The sequence below is a fragment of the Corvus cornix genome, chromosome 10 (assembly GCF_000738735.6).
Source record: "Corvus cornix cornix isolate S_Up_H32 chromosome 10, ASM73873v5, whole genome shotgun sequence".
Taxonomy (NCBI): domain Eukaryota; kingdom Metazoa; phylum Chordata; class Aves; order Passeriformes; family Corvidae; genus Corvus; species Corvus cornix.
In genome coordinates, this window is record NC_046340.1 from 4,853,789 (window position 1) to 4,873,415 (window position 19,627).

General features: G+C 43.0%; 1 protein-coding gene across 6 annotated transcripts in view; it reads right to left on the bottom strand.

The window, feature by feature from the left end:
* Nucleotides 1-17,599, bottom strand: part of ZFAND6 (zinc finger AN1-type containing 6) — a 34,740-nt gene extending 17,141 nt beyond the window's left edge. The window contains exons 1-3 of one of the 6 annotated variants that reach the window (XM_039557568.1): nucleotides 17,492-17,599; nucleotides 15,898-15,940; nucleotides 14,715-14,805 (exon numbers count right to left, since the gene is read on the bottom strand). Coding sequence is in view for 1 of the 6 variants with exons in the window: in XM_010391063.3 (XP_010389365.1) it covers nucleotides 10,573-10,574 (2 nt within the window). In the remaining 5 variants the exon portion in view is untranslated. The other 5 variants (XM_039557567.1, XM_039557569.1, XM_019280961.3 and 2 more) reach the window with 5 other exon arrangements.
* Between the last annotated feature and the right edge of the window lie 2,028 nt (nucleotides 17,600-19,627).

Below are 19,627 nucleotides of genomic sequence, written 5' to 3' on the forward strand. Positions count from 1 at the left end.
GAATCGTATTTTATTTATTTTGGATTTCAAAGAGGCAGAGTACAGGTAACAGGATTTTCATGGAAGTGTTGGAATTCCAGAAAGCTGCCACATAGAGCTACTAGTCTGATGATGGGTTTTTTTACAAGAATGACCACTGCTTTATGCTGGAGCATCTGCTAACTGCTGAGACACCTAAAAGATTAAGTGCAGCCTGTGTAAAAGACTGTATAAAGCCTTCAACACACCTATTTATCATGCATTTCAATTTGAGTCTAAACCAGCAAAATACAAGTCAAGATGGCAAAAGTTGTAGCTGTTTATACATTTAAGCCTGGACATTGGGACTTCCTAGTTCTAGGCTAACACTGCAGCACCACTAGAATTAGACCCCTACATATGACAGTATCCAAACTTCCTGAGATTCAAAGAAACATCATTTTTTCCTCTGACTTAGAAAACTTAAATACCTCTTATTTCCCAATAGCATAATACATTTGTAGGCAACCCAGTTCATTCAGCAAACTCCAGTCCAGAGCAGCACAGAAATGCTTTCAGAAAGAGCACCACCAGAATGTTCTAAGTTTCTGTCTCTTCAGTGATGACTATCAGAAAATCTAAGCTGACAAAGCTGCCTTTTTGGAGAAGTCAACCTGAAGACAAGTGAAAACAACAAAACAAAACCCATCCACACCACGAAAGTCACTTCTTGGCTTCAAGAATAAAAACCAGCAAATAACCCTTGGAGCTGGACACGCTTGTTTACAGCAAGCCACTACAGGGACCTTCAATAAAGATAACTAGTTAAACATTAAAAGCACTGAGAACAACACAACTATAGTTGTTCTGTACAAAGTAAAGACAATGTCTAATGAGTTATAGACAAAGAAAAGTGAACACAAGAAAAGGGTATCTCATGTGTTTCGGGAGGCTGGTTTTGATTTGGTATCCCTGGGAGAGGCATGGTGAGAGAAGTTCAAGAGGCGTATCTGAGGAACACAGAGAGGACACTGGCCAGCCACCCCACTTGTGACACTGTCCTACCCAAAGCACTCCATGTCCATACACAAGCCAGAGAAGAGTGTTCTCCCCCACAAATATGAAGATGTACTTACGCAGTTTAGCCTCCCCAGATCACCCAAGATTTAAGGCAGACAGGCTGAGCAGGCCCATTTTTGGAAGATGGCTGTCTCTGAGACAAGACTGCCACAGAAACCTTGCATGAAGTTACACTTGTGACAGAATGTGCAGCTACTTTTAAAAGAGCACCCTTTTAGGGAATGCTTGCTCTGGCATCTCTGCTCAAGAGGAATAAAAATCAAACCATGTCAGTAATTGCTCATCAGCAGCTGGCTATGTCAGCTCACGTGGTTTCCATCATGTGTGGCTGAACTGGTGTCAAGCTGCACAAGTCACAGATATTGCTTGAGGAGCCCTTTTCTTTCCTCTGGAGTTTGTCCCATCTCATACCTGTATTTTGGCATTCAGGTCCTGCAGGAATCCTTGAGTTACCCTTCCTATTTCTACACAACTCCATAAATGTAAGGTTTACTTGAAATCTGTCAGATTACAGAAATGCCTTCTTTCAAAACGCTCTAAAAAAGGTAAGAAAGCTCCTCTGAAACAGACCAGACAGGGCTGCATTCTGCTTTCTCTGGCATCGGATGTTGAAGCTGGCCATTTCAGAAATCAGAGGCTGTATAAAAATCAGAATCAGGATATTCTAGAATTCTCTAAATTCCTTTAAAATACCAAGACAAAAGGGATGCAGGAGAGCAACTCTATAAACTATCTTTGGTGCTGTATTTTAAAACAGGTTTGACTTTACACACTGATGAGAAATAATCTGTAAGAAGGATTCAAACACTTACAAGATTACTCTCATAATTATTGGAAGAATAGATACAGATTCAGTAATCGCTTCTTTTGAGCTTCAGTGAATAAGTAATCTTCTCTCAATACAGCATAAGTTTCACTTATTTTAAGCATATCAAACCCAGAAGAGATAAAAGCCGCTTTAACACAAGTTCCCAAAATAGACAGCTTCTTGTTAACAAAACACCTGTTGCTGAGAACTGACAGTAAGCACAAAACATATTATAATTTGTTTTTATAAACAGCACTATGTAGAATTTTAATTAGCTTATAATGCCACAGTTCTATGTGGGCCTAATGCTAAGGGAGCTCCTTCCCTAATATCGGGGCTCCTATGTGTTAATAAATAAAACTATCATCACTTCTGGCTAGGGCATCTTCAATGCAGCTTAACTTCCAAAAACACTGTGATTATCATGCATGATGTGTAGTTCTATTTAGAATTAAGCACTATGTCTAATTTAAGTGTGCAAAATTATACAATACCCTTACTGTGGTTTGATGGGGAACTCAACCTAAAGCTAGAGCCTGACCAAAGAAAGAGGGTATGTAAGGACAAGTTTTGAGCAGAAGAGGTGTAAGTACAAGGTTCCCTTTGGCAAAGCTGCATTCCTCATCTCTTGCAATACACTTAAATTTAGTCAAGGGACTCAAAGGTATTACTTTGTTTTAACCCCAATGCTATTCTAGGGGGTTTTTTTGCTGCTTTTTTAATCCCTTAATTATTATTTCAATCACTGGGGAAGCCAGCTTACATGATCCCAAACAAATTACATGTAGTATGTAGATGTCTACATTCTAAAACTCACCACCCTGCACAAAGCATAGGAAAATATTACACAGGTGATCAGCAGCTGCCATGTTGGGACAACTGCTATTTATCCATCACTTTACTATACTGTCAAGTTTCACTGAAGATATGAACAGACCAACTGGTCCCACTCTGAAGTTTTGCATCTTTCCTTAGCTTCCTCTCAGCTATCCCTTTACACTGCCTGAAACAATGGAGCGTGTAAACATCCAACTTCAACCTATACATGTCCATTCAGTATCTATTTACATGCAACTAATGCGATGGTTTCGTGATACAGGTAATTTGGGCTTTAGATACCTGGGTCACAGCGTTGCTGGGACAGAACTGATCTACCCCCCGAAGACTCCATTCTTCAAAAGCTTGGACTGGCTCTCATATCTGGTTTATGGTGCAGCTCTGTGCCAGAAGAGTCAAAGGTAACAGCACACTGCAGGAGGAAGGTGAACCTACCAGGTCAGTTAACAGAACTGAAATTTAAGGCATAGCCTCACTTAGAGCTTAAGCCAAGGAAAAATGCACACATCACCAGGAGGTCAAAGTGAGAATTAGTAAGAGTTGCCTTAACTATCCAAGCACTAAGTTAATAGATAAGGGGCGAGGAAATTATCAGAAATTTGCAATGAGACACTCTCCCTTCTGAAGGTTTCCAAAAGTATACCACCTACTCAGATGGAGAGGTCACTGCTTAAGAAAAGCTTAAAAAAATACTGGAAGTAACTTGATTGAGGACAACTGGCATTTCTTCCCCCACTGCCATCATGGAACAAAAAATAGTTTTTTACACTTCTTCCCTAAGCCCATACAGAACAGACTGTACGTATTTCAGTTTCTCATCTGAGGAGAAAGCCAGAGCTGACAGCTTTCAAGTAAGAGTCTGCATTGCAAACATTGTGCTTTAATCACTAGGGCATCCTTTTTACCTACAAATACTCCAGTTACAACTCTGTGAACTGCCCTCCTGATAACCAAGTCTGTTATTCATTCTGTTTCCAAACAAGATTCCCCTATGCGAGCACACATTTGTAGTACAATGTCTCCCCCACACACTGTCCAGAACAGTTAGATCAGCAAGTTAAGAACACAATCACCTAAAAATAGCATGGCTGGATGCCACTGTCTCCCCACTTATTACTATGCTACCTTTGTACAGAGTTTTTGTCTACAATTCTACATGGAAAAATAAAACCATAAATGGCTTTACAAGAGGGACTTGTAACCAAAAAGACCAAGCTGTTAAGTAGGGCCATGGGATTTCCCCTTTTTCCTCAAGCCACATAAACAGAAATTTACATTTTTAGAAGCATTTTGAACAATAACTCCTGAAGTAGATCAAATTTCTATTTTTATTCTCTTGCCATAGCGATTGTATTCTGCCAGAGAACAGATTGACACATGACAAAGTAACAGCACTTTCTAGAGAAAGAAAAGTTCATGATATAAAGGAAAAGTACACAAACAGAAAAATGCAGGCCAGATCTCCAATTATTTTGCTTGCCATATTAAAGCCAGTACCACACTTCAGAAGGGATAAAAAGGAGGGGGGAAAAACCCTGCTCACAGGATATTGAGCTTCAACTGTCAACAATGTGTGGCTTTCTATCATGATGCTCATTCCCTTCCATTCACAAACTATGGCCTAAAGGGCTTCTATCAGGAAACAACGGAAAAAAGAACAAAGTATTTTCCTTTTTATTATGGTACCAGGTCAGAAACAGGAGGGCCATCAGCAAGAACAAGGCCCTTTAGCTTGGCCTAAGGATGCAGGCACAAGCACAGCAGCTTAAGTTACGCTGATTCCACAAGTACAGCATCCTCACTATGGCTTGGAAAAAAGCCCAGTGCCCTTACACTGTCTCCCAGAAATCCCTTCTGTCTCAGACTGCTTTTGTGAAGGCAAAAATCCACACACAACTGTTGAAGAATATTTGTATCCCTTACATTAAAAAAAAAAAAAAATCACTAATTTTAACCCATAACCCTGGGTTTTAAAAACCAACTGTCCCATTTTAAAACTAACTTGATGCTGCTCAAGAAAACCCAGTAACACTGCAATGCACATTTTACACTGCATATGCCACCCTGTGTAAGGTCACCAGGCTGAGCTTTCAGGCCACACAGAAACATTTCAATAAATTCTTCATTTCAGGCCTTGACAGTCTGAGAAATTAAAGTGTCAGAGCTGCAGGAAGGACACAGATATTATTCAGAGCAGACTGATGTTCCAACCATTCTGATTGTGTAGTGTGGGATCTGAGGATGAAGACAGAAGGATAAGTAGGTAGCAACTAATCAGGGATTTATTTATATACAGAATGACTAGGTATAAACTTAAGACCATGGGTCACAGTCACATTATGACTTTGCAGAATAACAAGCTAATTCCTGCAGGAAGAGACAAGGCAACAGCCAGAACTTTACAGATACCAAGTAAGAAAAAAGCAAATGCAGAAAGGCAACAAAACCAACCAAGTGACCAGAGTGTGAAATTAGATTTTTTTTGTTGTTATACTGAAGAAAAAATTAAAGCAAATTAATCCATTGCTATGCACAGAAGTTTTAAATCACTTTTAAATGCACTCAAAGCACCAAATTTGAGTGGACTTATTAAGAAGGCAGCAAAGTCATGCCCAGCTGCCAGACCATTCTGCAACAAATCAAACACTCCTTTATCTCGGGACTAGCCTTAGCCCCTGCATGGTTTGTCACACACAGCTGACAATTTGTTTGTTATGTAACTAATAATAATACACTTACCTTGACCTATTGTTACTAACACTGCATTCCTCCTCTCCCAGGATACTTTAAACAAACCCCATGAAAATATGCTGATACTCAAAACAATTCTACTGAGCAATTCTAAAGTATCTTCCCTGAAAAGCATTTCAGGTAAGTCCTTCCACGTTGTCACAATTTTTTCCCCTTTCTTTGCAAGTTAGTAATCAAGTGCTTTGGTACTGTAGAACACTAAAATAAATACTTTTCTTGTCACTTTTCACCTGGAAACAACACTTTTCACCAAACAACATTTGTTTGTTAACTAATTCTAATTAATACCTACAAAATCACTTTACTTAAGGACTTGACACCAATATCCAACAGCATATCATACTAGTATAGTATTTGGATAGCATAATCCCAACACGAGAAGTCTGGTGAAATTCACTTAGAAAACTCTCCTGTATCAGCAACTAAAGCTACCCCATAAGCATCTTACCTGATTCTGAAGGAACTGGGCAAGGAGAGCAATCTCCAAACCTTTCAGTTTAACAGTCACAATCACTACTTTTGCCCCACCTTGATAATGATGCAGATCCCAACCCAAGGTCATCCTGTTGCACAGAAAACATTCTGATACATGACAACATTGCATTACAGCCTTGATTATAAATGATTTTAGAGTAACATGTTAAATTCATACAAGGGATAGTAGAGAAACAATCTTGTCCTTCTTTGCAGTCCCATATCTCCCCTGCCACCTCATCCTTGAAATCAGCATGATCAACAACTCATTGAATGTTTTCTTCTGACAATCTAAATTAGAGATAGCCTTCTGTATAAAATGCATTAATGTGTCCAATTTAGGTACAAAATGCTCCATTTTTGCCTGAAGAATCAGTGGTTCTCTTGCCCCAAACATCACTAAAAACTTTACATAGAAAATACCTGCCTTCCTCATGCAATATTCTGCTTTCATCAGTGTAATTACATTCCACGGCACACACACGAAAGTTGTCCAGCCTCCTATCTTTTTTCAGGCTGATGGTGAAAACTTCAGGCCTTAATAAAAAACCCCATGCAATGCAAAATGTTTCAACGAGCCCAAACACCTCACTTCCATCTCACAAATACCTCTCAAGCTCCCATTCCAATTTGATTATTAAGTTTATATTTGTCTCCCTAATCCTTCAGATAGGTAAAGATGCATTAGCATCATGAATTACAGGACACACTGGTGCACTGCTGTCTTAAACCCTGGGCTAGTTAAACTGCTGGGGTGGCTGCCAGGGCCTGCCAAGCCAGCCACACTGTTTATAGTTTAGTTCTCCAGATACAGGATTATTACATTTCAGACTGACAAATACCATATCCTGAAGGTTAGACTCCTGTGACACAAATACATCCTGGCAGGGCAGAACAGCTGAGCCAGGGTGGTCTTCAGCACAGTCTGAGCTCCTGCAAGATTGCTGAAGCATTAAGTTAAAGGAAGAACTGTGAGTTTATAAAACTGCTGCTTAAAAATCAGCTTTTTTTAGGAAATACTCAAACGAGTGTGTTCATTTGTCTAAGTAATACTCAAAATACTGTCTTAAGTTGATCTAAATGGAGCAGAAGATGGATCAGGTTAGGATTTAACTCAGTTTCTCTCTTAATGCATAATTTAATAGCCAAAAAAGTTACTTTTCAAATGAAAAAAAGCCTCAGTTTCTTTCAAAAACTGGAGAATGAGCAAAAAAACCCAACATGATTGAGAAGAAACAGTTTTTGCACTGTCAAAGCTTTGTTTTAGCTAATCTCTGTTTAGCTCAAAAGCCCTATAAACACACTTGGAAGGAGGGATCTGTTAAAAATATATCACCCCACCCCTCCAATTAAGGGCTGAAGCTTATGACACATCTGAGAGATCCAACAAGAACAGGGAAGACAATGTTCCTGATACTTCTAAAGGTAAAAAAAAAAAAAAAACAAAGCAGGTTTAAAAATCCCAAACATGTTTCATGCCTCTGTTAAATGGATTTTAAACCAAGACCAGATCCCAACTATTTTTATTCCTTTGTAGGTCACGTGTAATTAACTGCTTATTTTCACAAAACCTTATTACAGTGTAAACACCACTGGGCAGATGATCCACCCCACCCAGAGCGAGCTCCACACCACAGGAGGATACACAACTATCTCCTGAGGAGCCCTTGTATCTGCAGGAGAGGGCTGGTCCTCAGCACCAATCTGCCCTGCAACAGCACCCTAGTGCTGATCACGCCTCCTCAGCTCACCCCTTTCCTAGAAACTGCAAGAAAACCAGTTAGAGGCCAAACCTCACAGCTAAAACCATGGGCAGGTGTTCGTTTTTGGGTATCACTGACATGTTCTAGGATGACATTATTCTTTTCCCGCCTCCCTTCTGCCTTGGGCACAGGGCAATTAGCAGAAATGATCACTAAACCACTTGGGAAACAGGGGGGGAAAGAGAAGAGGAAAAGAGCCAGTTGGGTTGGCTCCAGCCACCAGTTCAGAACAGTTTGAGCCAGCCTAGTTGACTTTGCCTGCAGTGCTCACAGAACCCACTCTGCAGGGAGCAGGCAGGAGGCCCTGCGTGTGGCAGAGAGGGCCCAACAAGCAGCAGGGGGGGGGGATCCAAAGCCCCAGGCCCTGTTTTCAGGGTGAACTTCTGCCCTAACTAAGGCGCAGGGGTGTTTTACAGAGATCAGCCCATGGCAGGCACAAGTAGCCTAAACAGAACCAGAGTGCAGGGCCATCATCCCAGCTCATGCTTGGCCGCCCACCTCACAACACTGGGCAGTGCCACCAGCAGACTGTAGGGCACAGATGTCCTTTGTCTCATAAAGAGGGGAGATAAAATTTGGTCCTGCATTTTGTACACACGGTTACTGTGGATTTGAAGAATCTCTTATTCGCATCAGAGATGTATATTCCATTCTGGCACAAGAAGCAGACACATAAATCCCACAGCAAACAACACATTCACAGTGTTTAAGATCTGCAGATGGAGCATGTGCAGGAGAAGGTTTTATGAACAAGAAATGCTGGAACAACCAATCGTCATGCAAGGACAACACGGGTCCTGCCAGCAACGGCTTTGAATGCAGGCAAGAAACATTTGCTGTAGCCTGAATACAGAAGTTGTACAGCTGTGCCAGCAAAGTGGTATGTTTATCCTTTAGGGCAGATTTGCTTTCTACAAACAGCCTGCATTAGAACTGTATACATGTGGCAAGAGAGTTGAGCATTTCACTCCTGTGTTGAATAAATCAGGAAAATTGGTCCCAGATAATACATCTTTCCTAACTAAGTTGGGGGGCAGAGGGGGCCCAAGAAACATGGTTGCTCAGTGATCAAGCTGTACGAACCAAGTTGCCTCACGTATTCAGCTTTTATCTTGTTCAAAGCAAAACCAGCTTTTGGCTAAATGTAATATTTAATAGCACACAAATACTTCAGTTGGCTGCCTTTAGTTTCAGCAACTCTAATACACATACTCCCAAGTTTAGAGGAATTCCAGCTAACTCTACTATTCTTCTTGCCCTCACCTCATACACCTGATCTAGTCACTTAGTCTTAGGCCTAGCATCACATGGAAGTTAAGAAATTAATATCCAGGTATTTAAACACTTACATATCCTGGTCTTAAACCCAGTACAGGAAACCTATCTCAACTGTCAGCTAAAAGACCATATACAGTCACTGCCCATTATAAAAAAGTATTTCCAGGATTTAAGTACAATGCAGGACATCTAAAACATGCCATGAGCAGATAAAGACAACAAGAACAATTAGTAATTCAGACCTATAAGCCACTGGCCCATGGCAAGACACCAGTGTGTCAATAGATAGATAGACAGATATATGAATGCAATCTATACCCAGCATTTTGGGACAAAACAGCGTGGCTCAATGTAAAACTGAAAGAGTGAGCTATACTTTCAAAATAACACTTGTTTACATTTGGTAAAGGTCTAAGCCATTGCTTTCCACGGTCATTTGAAAGACTGTTGCTCAATTTTTCACATCCATTCTTCTATCACCATGACTAATCATACAAAACCCATCCAGCTTCTTAGACTCAACAAGTATCAGGGACATGAGTATTTCTTTCCAATTCCCAGGAGCAGCTGTGTATCAACCCAAGTGATTTTATAAAAAACAGGAAATATTTAGGGAAGTAAGAAAATAGATTTCCCAATCTGAAAGCCTTGTTCTATATGTGGCCTCATCTAATATAGAAAGGGTGAAAATTAAAAGAAAGTCTTCATTCTCATTAGAACCCCTCTGTTTCCTGCCTCACCACTTCCTGCTCTCCTCCCTCTCACCCTATCCCATGCCACCCATGGCAATTCATACTTTTCCTGTTCCTGAAACCCTTTCAGATGCACAAAGTGTCACTAAAAATACTATATATGATATAACTGGTACAGAAACTGAAAATAATCTTTCCTCAAATAAAACACCTGCTATCATTGGCAATACAGGTTTCCAAAGAGACTCAGACCAATTCCAAAGCAAAAAAAATCCCCCCCCCCCTTTTATTTCCCTTGGCTGGAAGGGTAATAGCTGCAACAGAGAGCAGTAATACTTAATTTTTCCTGCCCGTGTTTCTAATCAGAGCTCTGACAGACCCAGACACCCTACAAAACTGATTAAAATTGAGAAAAATTGCCATGTTTTACATAGTTTTTACATATCTTTGTTCTAAATGCTAAAGACCTGCGAGACATTCTTCTCATCAAGAACAAACACACAGACAACAGCACAGCAGCCTTCAGTGATACAACAAAGGACAATTTAAGACAAATGACTTGGAGCAAATGCTATCACTGAATAATCCCACAGCAGCTGTCATAATTAGTTACCTCCAATCTCATCAGAATCAGGGAAGTTAGAGTTAAAATCGAGCTCTCTTCCTGTAACATTGTGTAACTCCAAAACAGCAGCATTATCCTCGCTATTTCAGAATTAACATTTCTCCATAAGACAATGTGGAACCGCTCGATTCTTCCACATCAGAACACCCGGTGAAAGCCGAGAGATGACAAAAGAAACTCGGTCAAGTTTGAGCCTCTCAGCACCTTATTTCCTGTCTAAAGAGCCCTTTTGTTCTGCTTCCCTGCATAAATGTTAATATCCTGCCATCATTAGAGAGCGAAACGACGAAGGAAAGCCCCACGCACATGAACTCCACTGCCCCGGAGGGCGGAACGACGCCACACGACGCGATTAGAACGGCAAAATTCCTACCAACACGATCTCCACAATTTTCTGTTCGCTTCACCCCAGATTAACTTCACTTGGAGCTGCACTTCGGCGCAACCTACCCTGGGCACGGGGCCCGCCCTCCCGCTCCTATTGGCCGAGGCGGCGGAGGCCGGCCCCGCCGGCCGGGCCGCGCCCGCTGATTGGCGGAGCGGCCTGTCCGTCACGTAAAGAACTTTTCCTTGCTAGCAGGTTAGGCTGGGCGGGCTCGGGCACCCCGGGCGCGCGCTCTTAAAGGGACCGTGCCCCGCTCCCGCCGTGACAAACCCGAGCCGCGGGCGGGCGCACCCCGGGACTGATGCCCGGGACGGACCCCGGTCCCCGCGGGGCGCCCACCGCTCCCGGCACCTCGCTCCCGGCCGGGGGTGGAAGAGAGGATAACACCCGAGCAGGCTGGGAGCGCTTCTCCCGCGGCAATTACACAACTGCCGCTTGCTCCACTTACGGGATAAAATTAGCTGTGGGTTTGGAGCCCATCCGCGCTTTAAGGGTGACTGGAGTTACCCTGGGAGGCCGAGCACACTATACAGATTAGTAACCCCGGCTAAAAATACATCGGGTCGCCGGTTCCAAAGACTTCCACCCATTTAAAGCATGAGTCAGCAGGAGCTCCGCAGGAAGTGACTGTCTCCATCCCACAAGGTACCACGGTTTCTGCCAGAAACTTTTTGTGCTTATTCAGGCTTCACTTGACTGAACAAATTTGCAAGATCCTGGGCACGTTATGACAACAGCGTTTCTCACGGCACAGCTTCCTCTCAGCACTACACAAAATCCTGTCCCTTTAGATTAAAAGTGCTTCTTTTTCCTTTGTGCAAACATAGATGTGGTTCCCTACCCATCTATCCAGTGACAGGATGAGTAAAAACAAAACAAGGCTTAATACGTATTTCACAAGTGTAGATATGACACCTGGTTCAAGACGAACCTTGCCCCATTCCTATCAAGCAACACAGGGAAGATCCAGAACACAGTCAGTGTTCCCTCCTGCACCCACAAGTATCATCATAGTTACACAAGACTTATCTGGGTAGCATGGTTGCCTTACATAAAATATTTTCATGTGTTTAGTGTAAAATCACTAAAAATATTAAGCTAGAGGAAGATAAAGCACTTGCCAGCACAAGCACATTTGGGTTGTTTTTGTTGTGTGCAAAGGCAGAGAGGAAAATCTTGTTTCTGGTTCTTGCCACCTTTCCTCTCCCAATGCTGGAGCTGCCTGCCTTCCCTTACTTCACCCGCCACCAACACCACAAAATGGGGATATTTTAACTTCCCTAATACAGATTAATAAAGTCCAAGGCAGTCCAGCACACTGTTTTACTGCAAATACCATGCAATGCCGGAAAATATTTACAGCTAAGTACTCCCTTGAGCTGTGATACACCAAAAAGAGCATAAAAAACACCTTCAGGAAGGACATTTACTTCTGCTAAAATGATGAAGTAGCACATTTTGTGTTACCTATTTTAGAGCAACCTATCGTGCCACAAACCCAAGTAGGACTGAAAAGCAGCAATCGGTTGTAAATGGATATGTATGAAACACTACAAGAACAGAATTAACAATGTTCACATAACTTCCCCCAAAATACCTATATAAGCTGAAAGAACCTTAATCCTTGCATCTGAATTCAGTGCCCTGAGAGAGCCAGCACTGCTGGAAGCTGATCTGGGGTCCCCTGAGGATAACTCATACTCGCATGACACTTTTTGTGACCAACCTTTATCTAAGCAATCAAAACCAAGAACACAGTTCACACAAACAAAACAGACCAGTAAAGTGTCCCTCAAGTATCTCAGTAACCAATCTTGGAACGCTTCAATTTAGAGCACATTAACTTTAGGCCCATAAAAACAGCAGCACAAGTCACAAATCATATCAACCAAACTGCCAAGCGCTAGAAGACACGACAACCCTGAAGTCAGCATTGTTGTTAGGGTACTTTAAAAAAGAGAGGAAAAAAACCCAAACCAAACATACTACTCCAAAAGCCTCCAGCTCTCTTTGCTACCACAGCAGTCCCACCTCCTTGTAACAGCAATGAAAAATAATTTTTATCATCAAACATCCCACACTTCAGATCATGCTTCTGTCACACAGGCAACTAGCAGCTCTTATCACTGCAAGTTTCATCCCTTTTCCTCCCCACCTCTTCCCCCACAAGCCCTGCAGTCTGGCCAACTCCTGAAACCCAGCTCTGGTGCTCATCAGCCCCTTCCACCTGCCTTGAGTGTCTGAGCTGGCAGAAGTTTGGCCAGCCTCTGATAAGCAAGAGTATGGCTTACCCAGAGCAGAAGGGAGATGGCAAAGCAAACTCTCCTCTGCTCAGCACAGGCCTCCCAGATTTGCTTACCTCATTTAAAACCAAAACAAACACACACAACAAAACTGTTGTATTAAGAAAGCCCCAGGAGTACTTTGTTATCCTCATAAAAGTGAAGATCCCCACATCATTGTGAAGTGGATTCATGGTTGACACTAGGTCACTGAACTAGAAATCATGGGTAAAACACATCTGTATCTAAATGCTGGGAATCCATGCATTAAAAAATTGCTATTCATTATCCCATGCTGAAGGAAATGTAATGAAAGTAGACATTAGAAAGCCTTATTTTTAGCCTCAGTTTCTGCAAAAAGCCATCTATTTTCCCTCTAAACACACGTACACTGGAAAAATGGCACAGGCACATTTTAAGGTTCAGGCTCAAGTTAAGCCTTTGCTACTCTTCAATATCTGTAGCAATGCAGAAAAAATGAAAATAGAAGATTGCAGCTACAAGACCCCTAAGCAGAGAAGCTTTCACAGCAGTGTTAAAAAAAAAAAAAAAAAAAATCACTTTGCTGCCGCCCAACTTTTCATTTGGACAGTAAGAGAGCACCTAACTCTCATTTGACTACCGTAATCATGGAACAGCTAAAAGGCCATCTGTCCTGTAATCTTACACATGCAGAAGACAGCAAGTTTGGAAGACTTCACAGCTCAAGAGATCAAGGAACAGAGCCTTTCATCTTTAAGTCGCCCGTTCAACAGAGACAAGAATAGCAGTGATCAAAAGCTACATGTGATGGCTGTTCAGGGATTAGATGAAGAGATGGTTACTCAACGTCCAGATCCCAACAGATCAGTGTGAACCACAAGAGCTTTCTTCACTATTTTGCACCTGGTTTTCAGTCCTGAATCCATTATACCTCCTGGATTCTGTACATGTTAGTAAGTAGCAAAGAAACTGATCTGCTGCATACACACACTGAACAGGCACTGGAGAAAAGGACTTCACCCTCTGGTTGTCAATTATGTCTGCACTACAGCATGTGCTGAATTGTTTATTTATTATTATTATAGTTCTGAATTTTAGCTTTTCTTATTACTAGAGACAGCTTTCAAAGCAGTGTTTAGCTTCCCGGCACCCTCAGATGCTGTAATCCTGTTTATAAACAGTAGTTCTCAAACTTGCTGTGTATTTTTGAAAATGTATCAATTTTAAAAGCACATAGCATAGGAATTTCAGAACTTTGGCATCTGAGAAATGACTCTGAGACAACATTATTAAATTTTTTATCAAACCTAAAAGAACAATTAACTTAATGAGAGCCATGACTACATAAAGGCAGTGGAAAAAAAATTCCCTATGTGAAGAAACAAACATTCCTTTTCATATTATGCATTCTTCAATACATCGGTGTGCAGTCTCTGCAAAGTCTGCTAGCAATAGCTCCTTTCCAGCCTGACTATAGTTTTGAAAGTGTGCAAGAGTACCTGGAATTTCCAGGCTGGATAAGCAAGATGAAAACAAGTTCAGAGTGTATGTTGACTGAAGGTCCCCAGAGCATGGGTTCATTGTCCTGTTTCAAACACTACCTAAAACAATCTTCTACACAAACCCAACAATGCACAGTTCATAGCTCTTAGTAGCACATTACTTCCCAAGAACGAAATTGCTGATGAAAAGCCAAGATCCTAGAAACCTAGCAGGAAACTTATCCTTAGCTGTAACTAAGGAGGCCCCTACACACAAAGAATTCAACTTGCTATTCCAGGAGTTTGAAGAGAACATACCAGACTGATGAGTTTTCAGTAGTCTCGAACTTCTGAGATTCCTCTTGCTGTTTTCAATCCCAGATGTACTACTGCACTGCAATAATCAGATCTGGAAATAACAAAGAGGTGCACATGGTAAATACAGAGAGGTCTGCTGCGCTGTCTGGACAGCAGCACAGATACACCAGACACACACATTTCCCTGGATGTTTTAGCAGTTATCTTCAAACCACCCAAAGCTTAGCTGGTCTGATATATTATTAAAGTTCCAGAATGTTGAATCCCAACTCTTTCTATATAGGGAATAAACCCTTAACAGAATCATCTGTCCCTGCCCCATAAGGCTGGACATCCCTAAGAGGTCTCAGTCTCTCAGCAGCTGCCACATTGGTTTGCTTTGGGGTGGTTGGGGTTTTCTGGGGGTGTGTGATTTGGTTGGGTGTTTTTTGGTTGTTTTTTTTTAAATCAGAACATGGAATTGCATCTTGTACAGCTGCACAACCAAGGTCTCTGGTGACAAAGGGCCACATCACTTGCTTCAGCCAAAGTCCTTGAAAAAGGATCTAGACATTTTAAAAGACACTTCCTTGATATCAGGTATCTCTTGGGTGGAGCAAAAATAAGTACACTGAATTCAAAGGAAACTGTAGTATAGTCCAAGTGCATTTATTTGTAATCTATAATAATCTTTGTAGGTCAAATCACATATCTTGAATGCAAGTCATAGCTCATTCAGTATTAAAAAAAAAAGGCTGCATAGCAATTAACTGCCAAGAAAATGGAGCCAGAAGTTTGTACACTTCCAATTCTCTCAGAAATCAGACTGATTAATATAGCTGTTACAAAACGACACACTTTCACAGAAACAGGGATTACCTTTATCTGTAACCATAGCAACTTTTCAGTAGTTTGTGTTAATGCTACTCTCCCTCTTGATAACTTGCCACTATCTCTTTCAAGCTATTTGTGTAAGGTTTTGAATGTGCCATCTGAGACCACGAAGTATCAAGAAGTTGAAATATAAACTTACATTCTTCAATCACACTCCTGTAAGTAAACTATGTCATATACAATGTTGTTAATTTTTGCCATAAATTCATGATTAGTCAAGAAGTAAAACAGTAACAGATTAAAATAAATTTAACATGATTCACAGGTTTTTAAGACAAGCATTTTAAGAAGTATTCTATGAAATACATACAGGAGACAGTTTCTCCAGTAGTGAAGAGTATCTTCTCCCCTATCTGCAAAGTAATAAACCCAATTACGCCACTGACATGTCAGAGACTTTGTTATTCAGTATCATAAGGAATAAAAGTCTTCCCAATATACATTTATTTTGACCTGAACAAACACAAGACAGATCAGAAAAGAGCCAGTCCCCTTGTTCTAAGTTAGGTGATAATAAAGAACAGGTGTAGGTACCTCAGCACTACAAAAACAAATCAGATAAAATTCAAAGAGTAAAGCTGTAAAAGTTAGAGGACAGACGAGAAAGAGACAAAGGAAGGAATTGACATATTTACTTCCTCAATTGTTGACTTACCATCATCCACAGCTCAGAAGAGGATTAGCACTCTGTACAAAAAATTACTTGACACAAGACAAACAAAACCATTTGCTTGTAAGTAGGAGGAAGAAGAGAATAATTTCTTCTTTTTTTTTTCCCCTTGAAGTTCACAGGGCAGCTTACCAAGCTGTACCCTTCTCTTTTCAGGGTAGAGTTTGGCACAGTTAAGATGTGAGCACAGAACCTTAGAAGAGTGAAAGAAACTCGGCACGCTCTTTGCTCCCTGTAGCTCTTATGCAATGACACCTATTATAGGACAAGCCTGGACAAACACTCCGGGAATGGACTTCAGAACACAACGGTGCACTTGAAGTCAATCCATGCAGGGGGTGAAGTAACTACCACGGCTTTGCTGAATGCCTCCACATTACATCAGCACATATGGTGGAAGCTTCTGTATTTCGTTGTTGCTGCTGTTGTTAATAGCACTAAGATAACTGCCCTTTTTATTTTCTAAGGTTACCCAATCCTAACATCCTGTGGAAACACGAGTGGATGTTCACACCCCTTATCTATCACTCCAGGCTTTTGGCAAAGCCTAGGAGGTAAGATGGGTTAAATCTCACAGGGTTCCTGGGCCAACACCAAAACAACAACAATAACTTTCAGAAAGCAAAACGCGAAAGTACGACAAACGGCGTTAGCGTTAACCCTTGGTTTAACCAGAAGAATGGCACAACACAGACTGCATGCTGATTCCCGAGCACCCCTGTCCCCACACCAGCCAAACCCGCCGCACTGGGCTCACCCGGTGGGCAGCGGGGCCCGGCCCGCAGCGGGGGAACCCTCGGGCCCACAGGGCACCGCCGCCGGGTCCAGCCGCTCCCAAAACCCCCGCGGTCCGCGCGGAGGACGCGGGGTCGGCCGGCGCAGCGCTGGCGGCGGGCCGGCTCTGCCTCTCCCTTCCACCCAAGGACACGAGTACAAACACCTCTGCCCCGGGATGGCTCCTGCGCACGCAGCCGCCCGCCGGGGGTGGGGAGAGAAAGACGGAACCACCAAAAAAGGCAGAGAAAGAGCCGCGGGCCCCGCGCCCGCATCGCCCCGCAGCCCCTCGCCCGCAGGGTGCGGGGGTCAGAGGTACGAAGGGGGGACCTTCCCCACAGCCCCTCCACCGCTCCCGGGGGCCGGTGGGCGGGCGACCGCCGTCCCCCCGCCCCACCGCGGTGCGGAGTCGCTGCCGCAGCCCCGGCCCGGCCGCCCCGGCCCCACCGCGCTCCCTCACCTGCGCCGGGCCCGCCGCGCCCGCCGGCCCCGCTCGCTCCTCACCAAACTTTTTTTACCCCTTTCTCCGTGTTTCGTTGCCCTCAGAGTGACGCGGGCGGGCGCTGATTGGCGGAGCCCAGGAAGGGAGGCCGCAGGGAGCGGGAGGCGGTGCTACGGCCCGCGAGTAATTATTACACGGCGACGGCGGCGACGTGAACCACCGAATGCTATTTAAAGGGACAGCGGCCCGCCCCATGCGCCCCCCCACCCGCAGGGGTGACGTGAGGCGAACGCGGCGGCGGGAGAGCGAGCGGCAGCTGCTGGGGATGGTGGTGTCCGCCCTCCTGCCCCACAAATAAATTCATTTTGCTGTAAATACTGACCGTGAAGGAGAGGGTGTCTCCGAGCGGGGTCGCCTGGGGGGCTCAGGGCGCTGTGTGAGGTCGGTGCCTCACAGCCCCCTCGCCTTCTGTGCCCTGTGGGAAGGCAGCGATGGGCTTAGAGTCTCTTGTTATCTGTAATGTCACCTGCTTGTTTCTGTTTTCTTCGCTCTGTGTGGGGCTCTGAGGCAATCCACTACAGCTTCTTCACATGCACAGCATTTCCACCTCACACCCGATATATATGTATACATATACTTATTTTTTTTTATTTATATATACACTCTCCCCACTCGTCACAGCCAGTTGTAGCCCATACTATGCAGGGAGGTTTTAAAGGTGAGCTTTAAGGATGATGAGTGACTTGATGGCTTGGAGCAGATAGGAAGGGAGTACAGGATTCCAGGGAGATGAAAGAAACCAAATAAAAGCAGAATTTTGTCTGTGGATAGGGGAGAGGAGCAGGCCAAGACTGGAGGAACTGCCAGGAGGTGAGTGGAGTTTGCAGAGAGTTTTGGAGGAAGGAAGGAAAAGTGTGCAGTTGTGAAGCCTGAGAAGCTGAGGCTGGGTAAAACAAGTTTCCATTTCATACAATCACAGAATATACTGAGCTGGAATGGACCCATCAGGATCATTGATTTCCTAGGGGTACTGTGAAGAGATTTAAAATTTGGGGTCTTGCAAGCAGACACATAAAGATTTCAGCAAAGATAAAGTCCAAGCAGAGACTTGCCAGGAGTTTGCTATCATCCACATTGAGAGCTGAGTAGGTAGATCCACAAACCTGGAAAAAACACTTAATGGGAAGAAAACACCTAGTTTGTTTGTTTGTTTTGAATATCTGAGCTTGGATCAACACTAGAAAATGCTGGTGCAACCAGCATGGAAGTGCTAGCATAGTTTTACATCTATTTTGGTAGAGATTATTCAGTCTTGGCTGTCTTTGCTGATGCAATAGGTTTTCCAAATGCCAGGCTGCATGAGCAGAAGATGACCTGCATTGCATGTGGGTATCACAGCATTCACCACAACATTATTTGGAGCACTTTCATGGTCTTGGCAGTAATCATACGGAGCTGTGAGGAGTGATGATCACATTCCTCCCAGCCTCTCCATGATCACCTTTTGTTAATTTGATTTTTTTAAACCTCAAATTCCCTCTGCTTGTTCTCAGACTGCTTTCTTTGTGTCAAGTTTCATCTCATCATTGGAAATATAAATGCAGAATAGCAGGGCACAACATCCTCAGTGTTTAGGAAAAGGCCAATTGATTGTTCTGCAGTTGTGAGCGACCAGCACAACAGCTGGCAGAACAGCAGCGTAAATACAAGGGAAATGCAAACAGAGAACAAGGCGGACACCTCCTGCCAGGAGTTACTGACCAGCAACACATGGTGCAACAAATGTTAAGTTGTGGCATCAGATGTCAAGGGGGAGCAGCAGAATGTTCAAATGTGATCTTACTTAAGTTGCGGATGACGCTCATCAGTTCTCATGTGACCGAAATGAGAAAACTCAGTTACAATAATGCTGGAGTAAGTGGGTTTCTTGGAGCATTCAGAGTCACTATGTTTGGTACAGTCAGAAGCTGCCACAGTTCAGAAGAGGCAAACAACCTCTAGGAAAATAGAGAACACAAAGTTTCATGCCATTTGTATTAAAAAAAGCCACTAGCCTCTGAGGAAGAAAATTCCCAAACAAGATGTCCCGGCTTATTCTTGGGGTAGAATAAAGGATGCATTTAAAAATTAAATGTACATATTGTTGCACTGTGA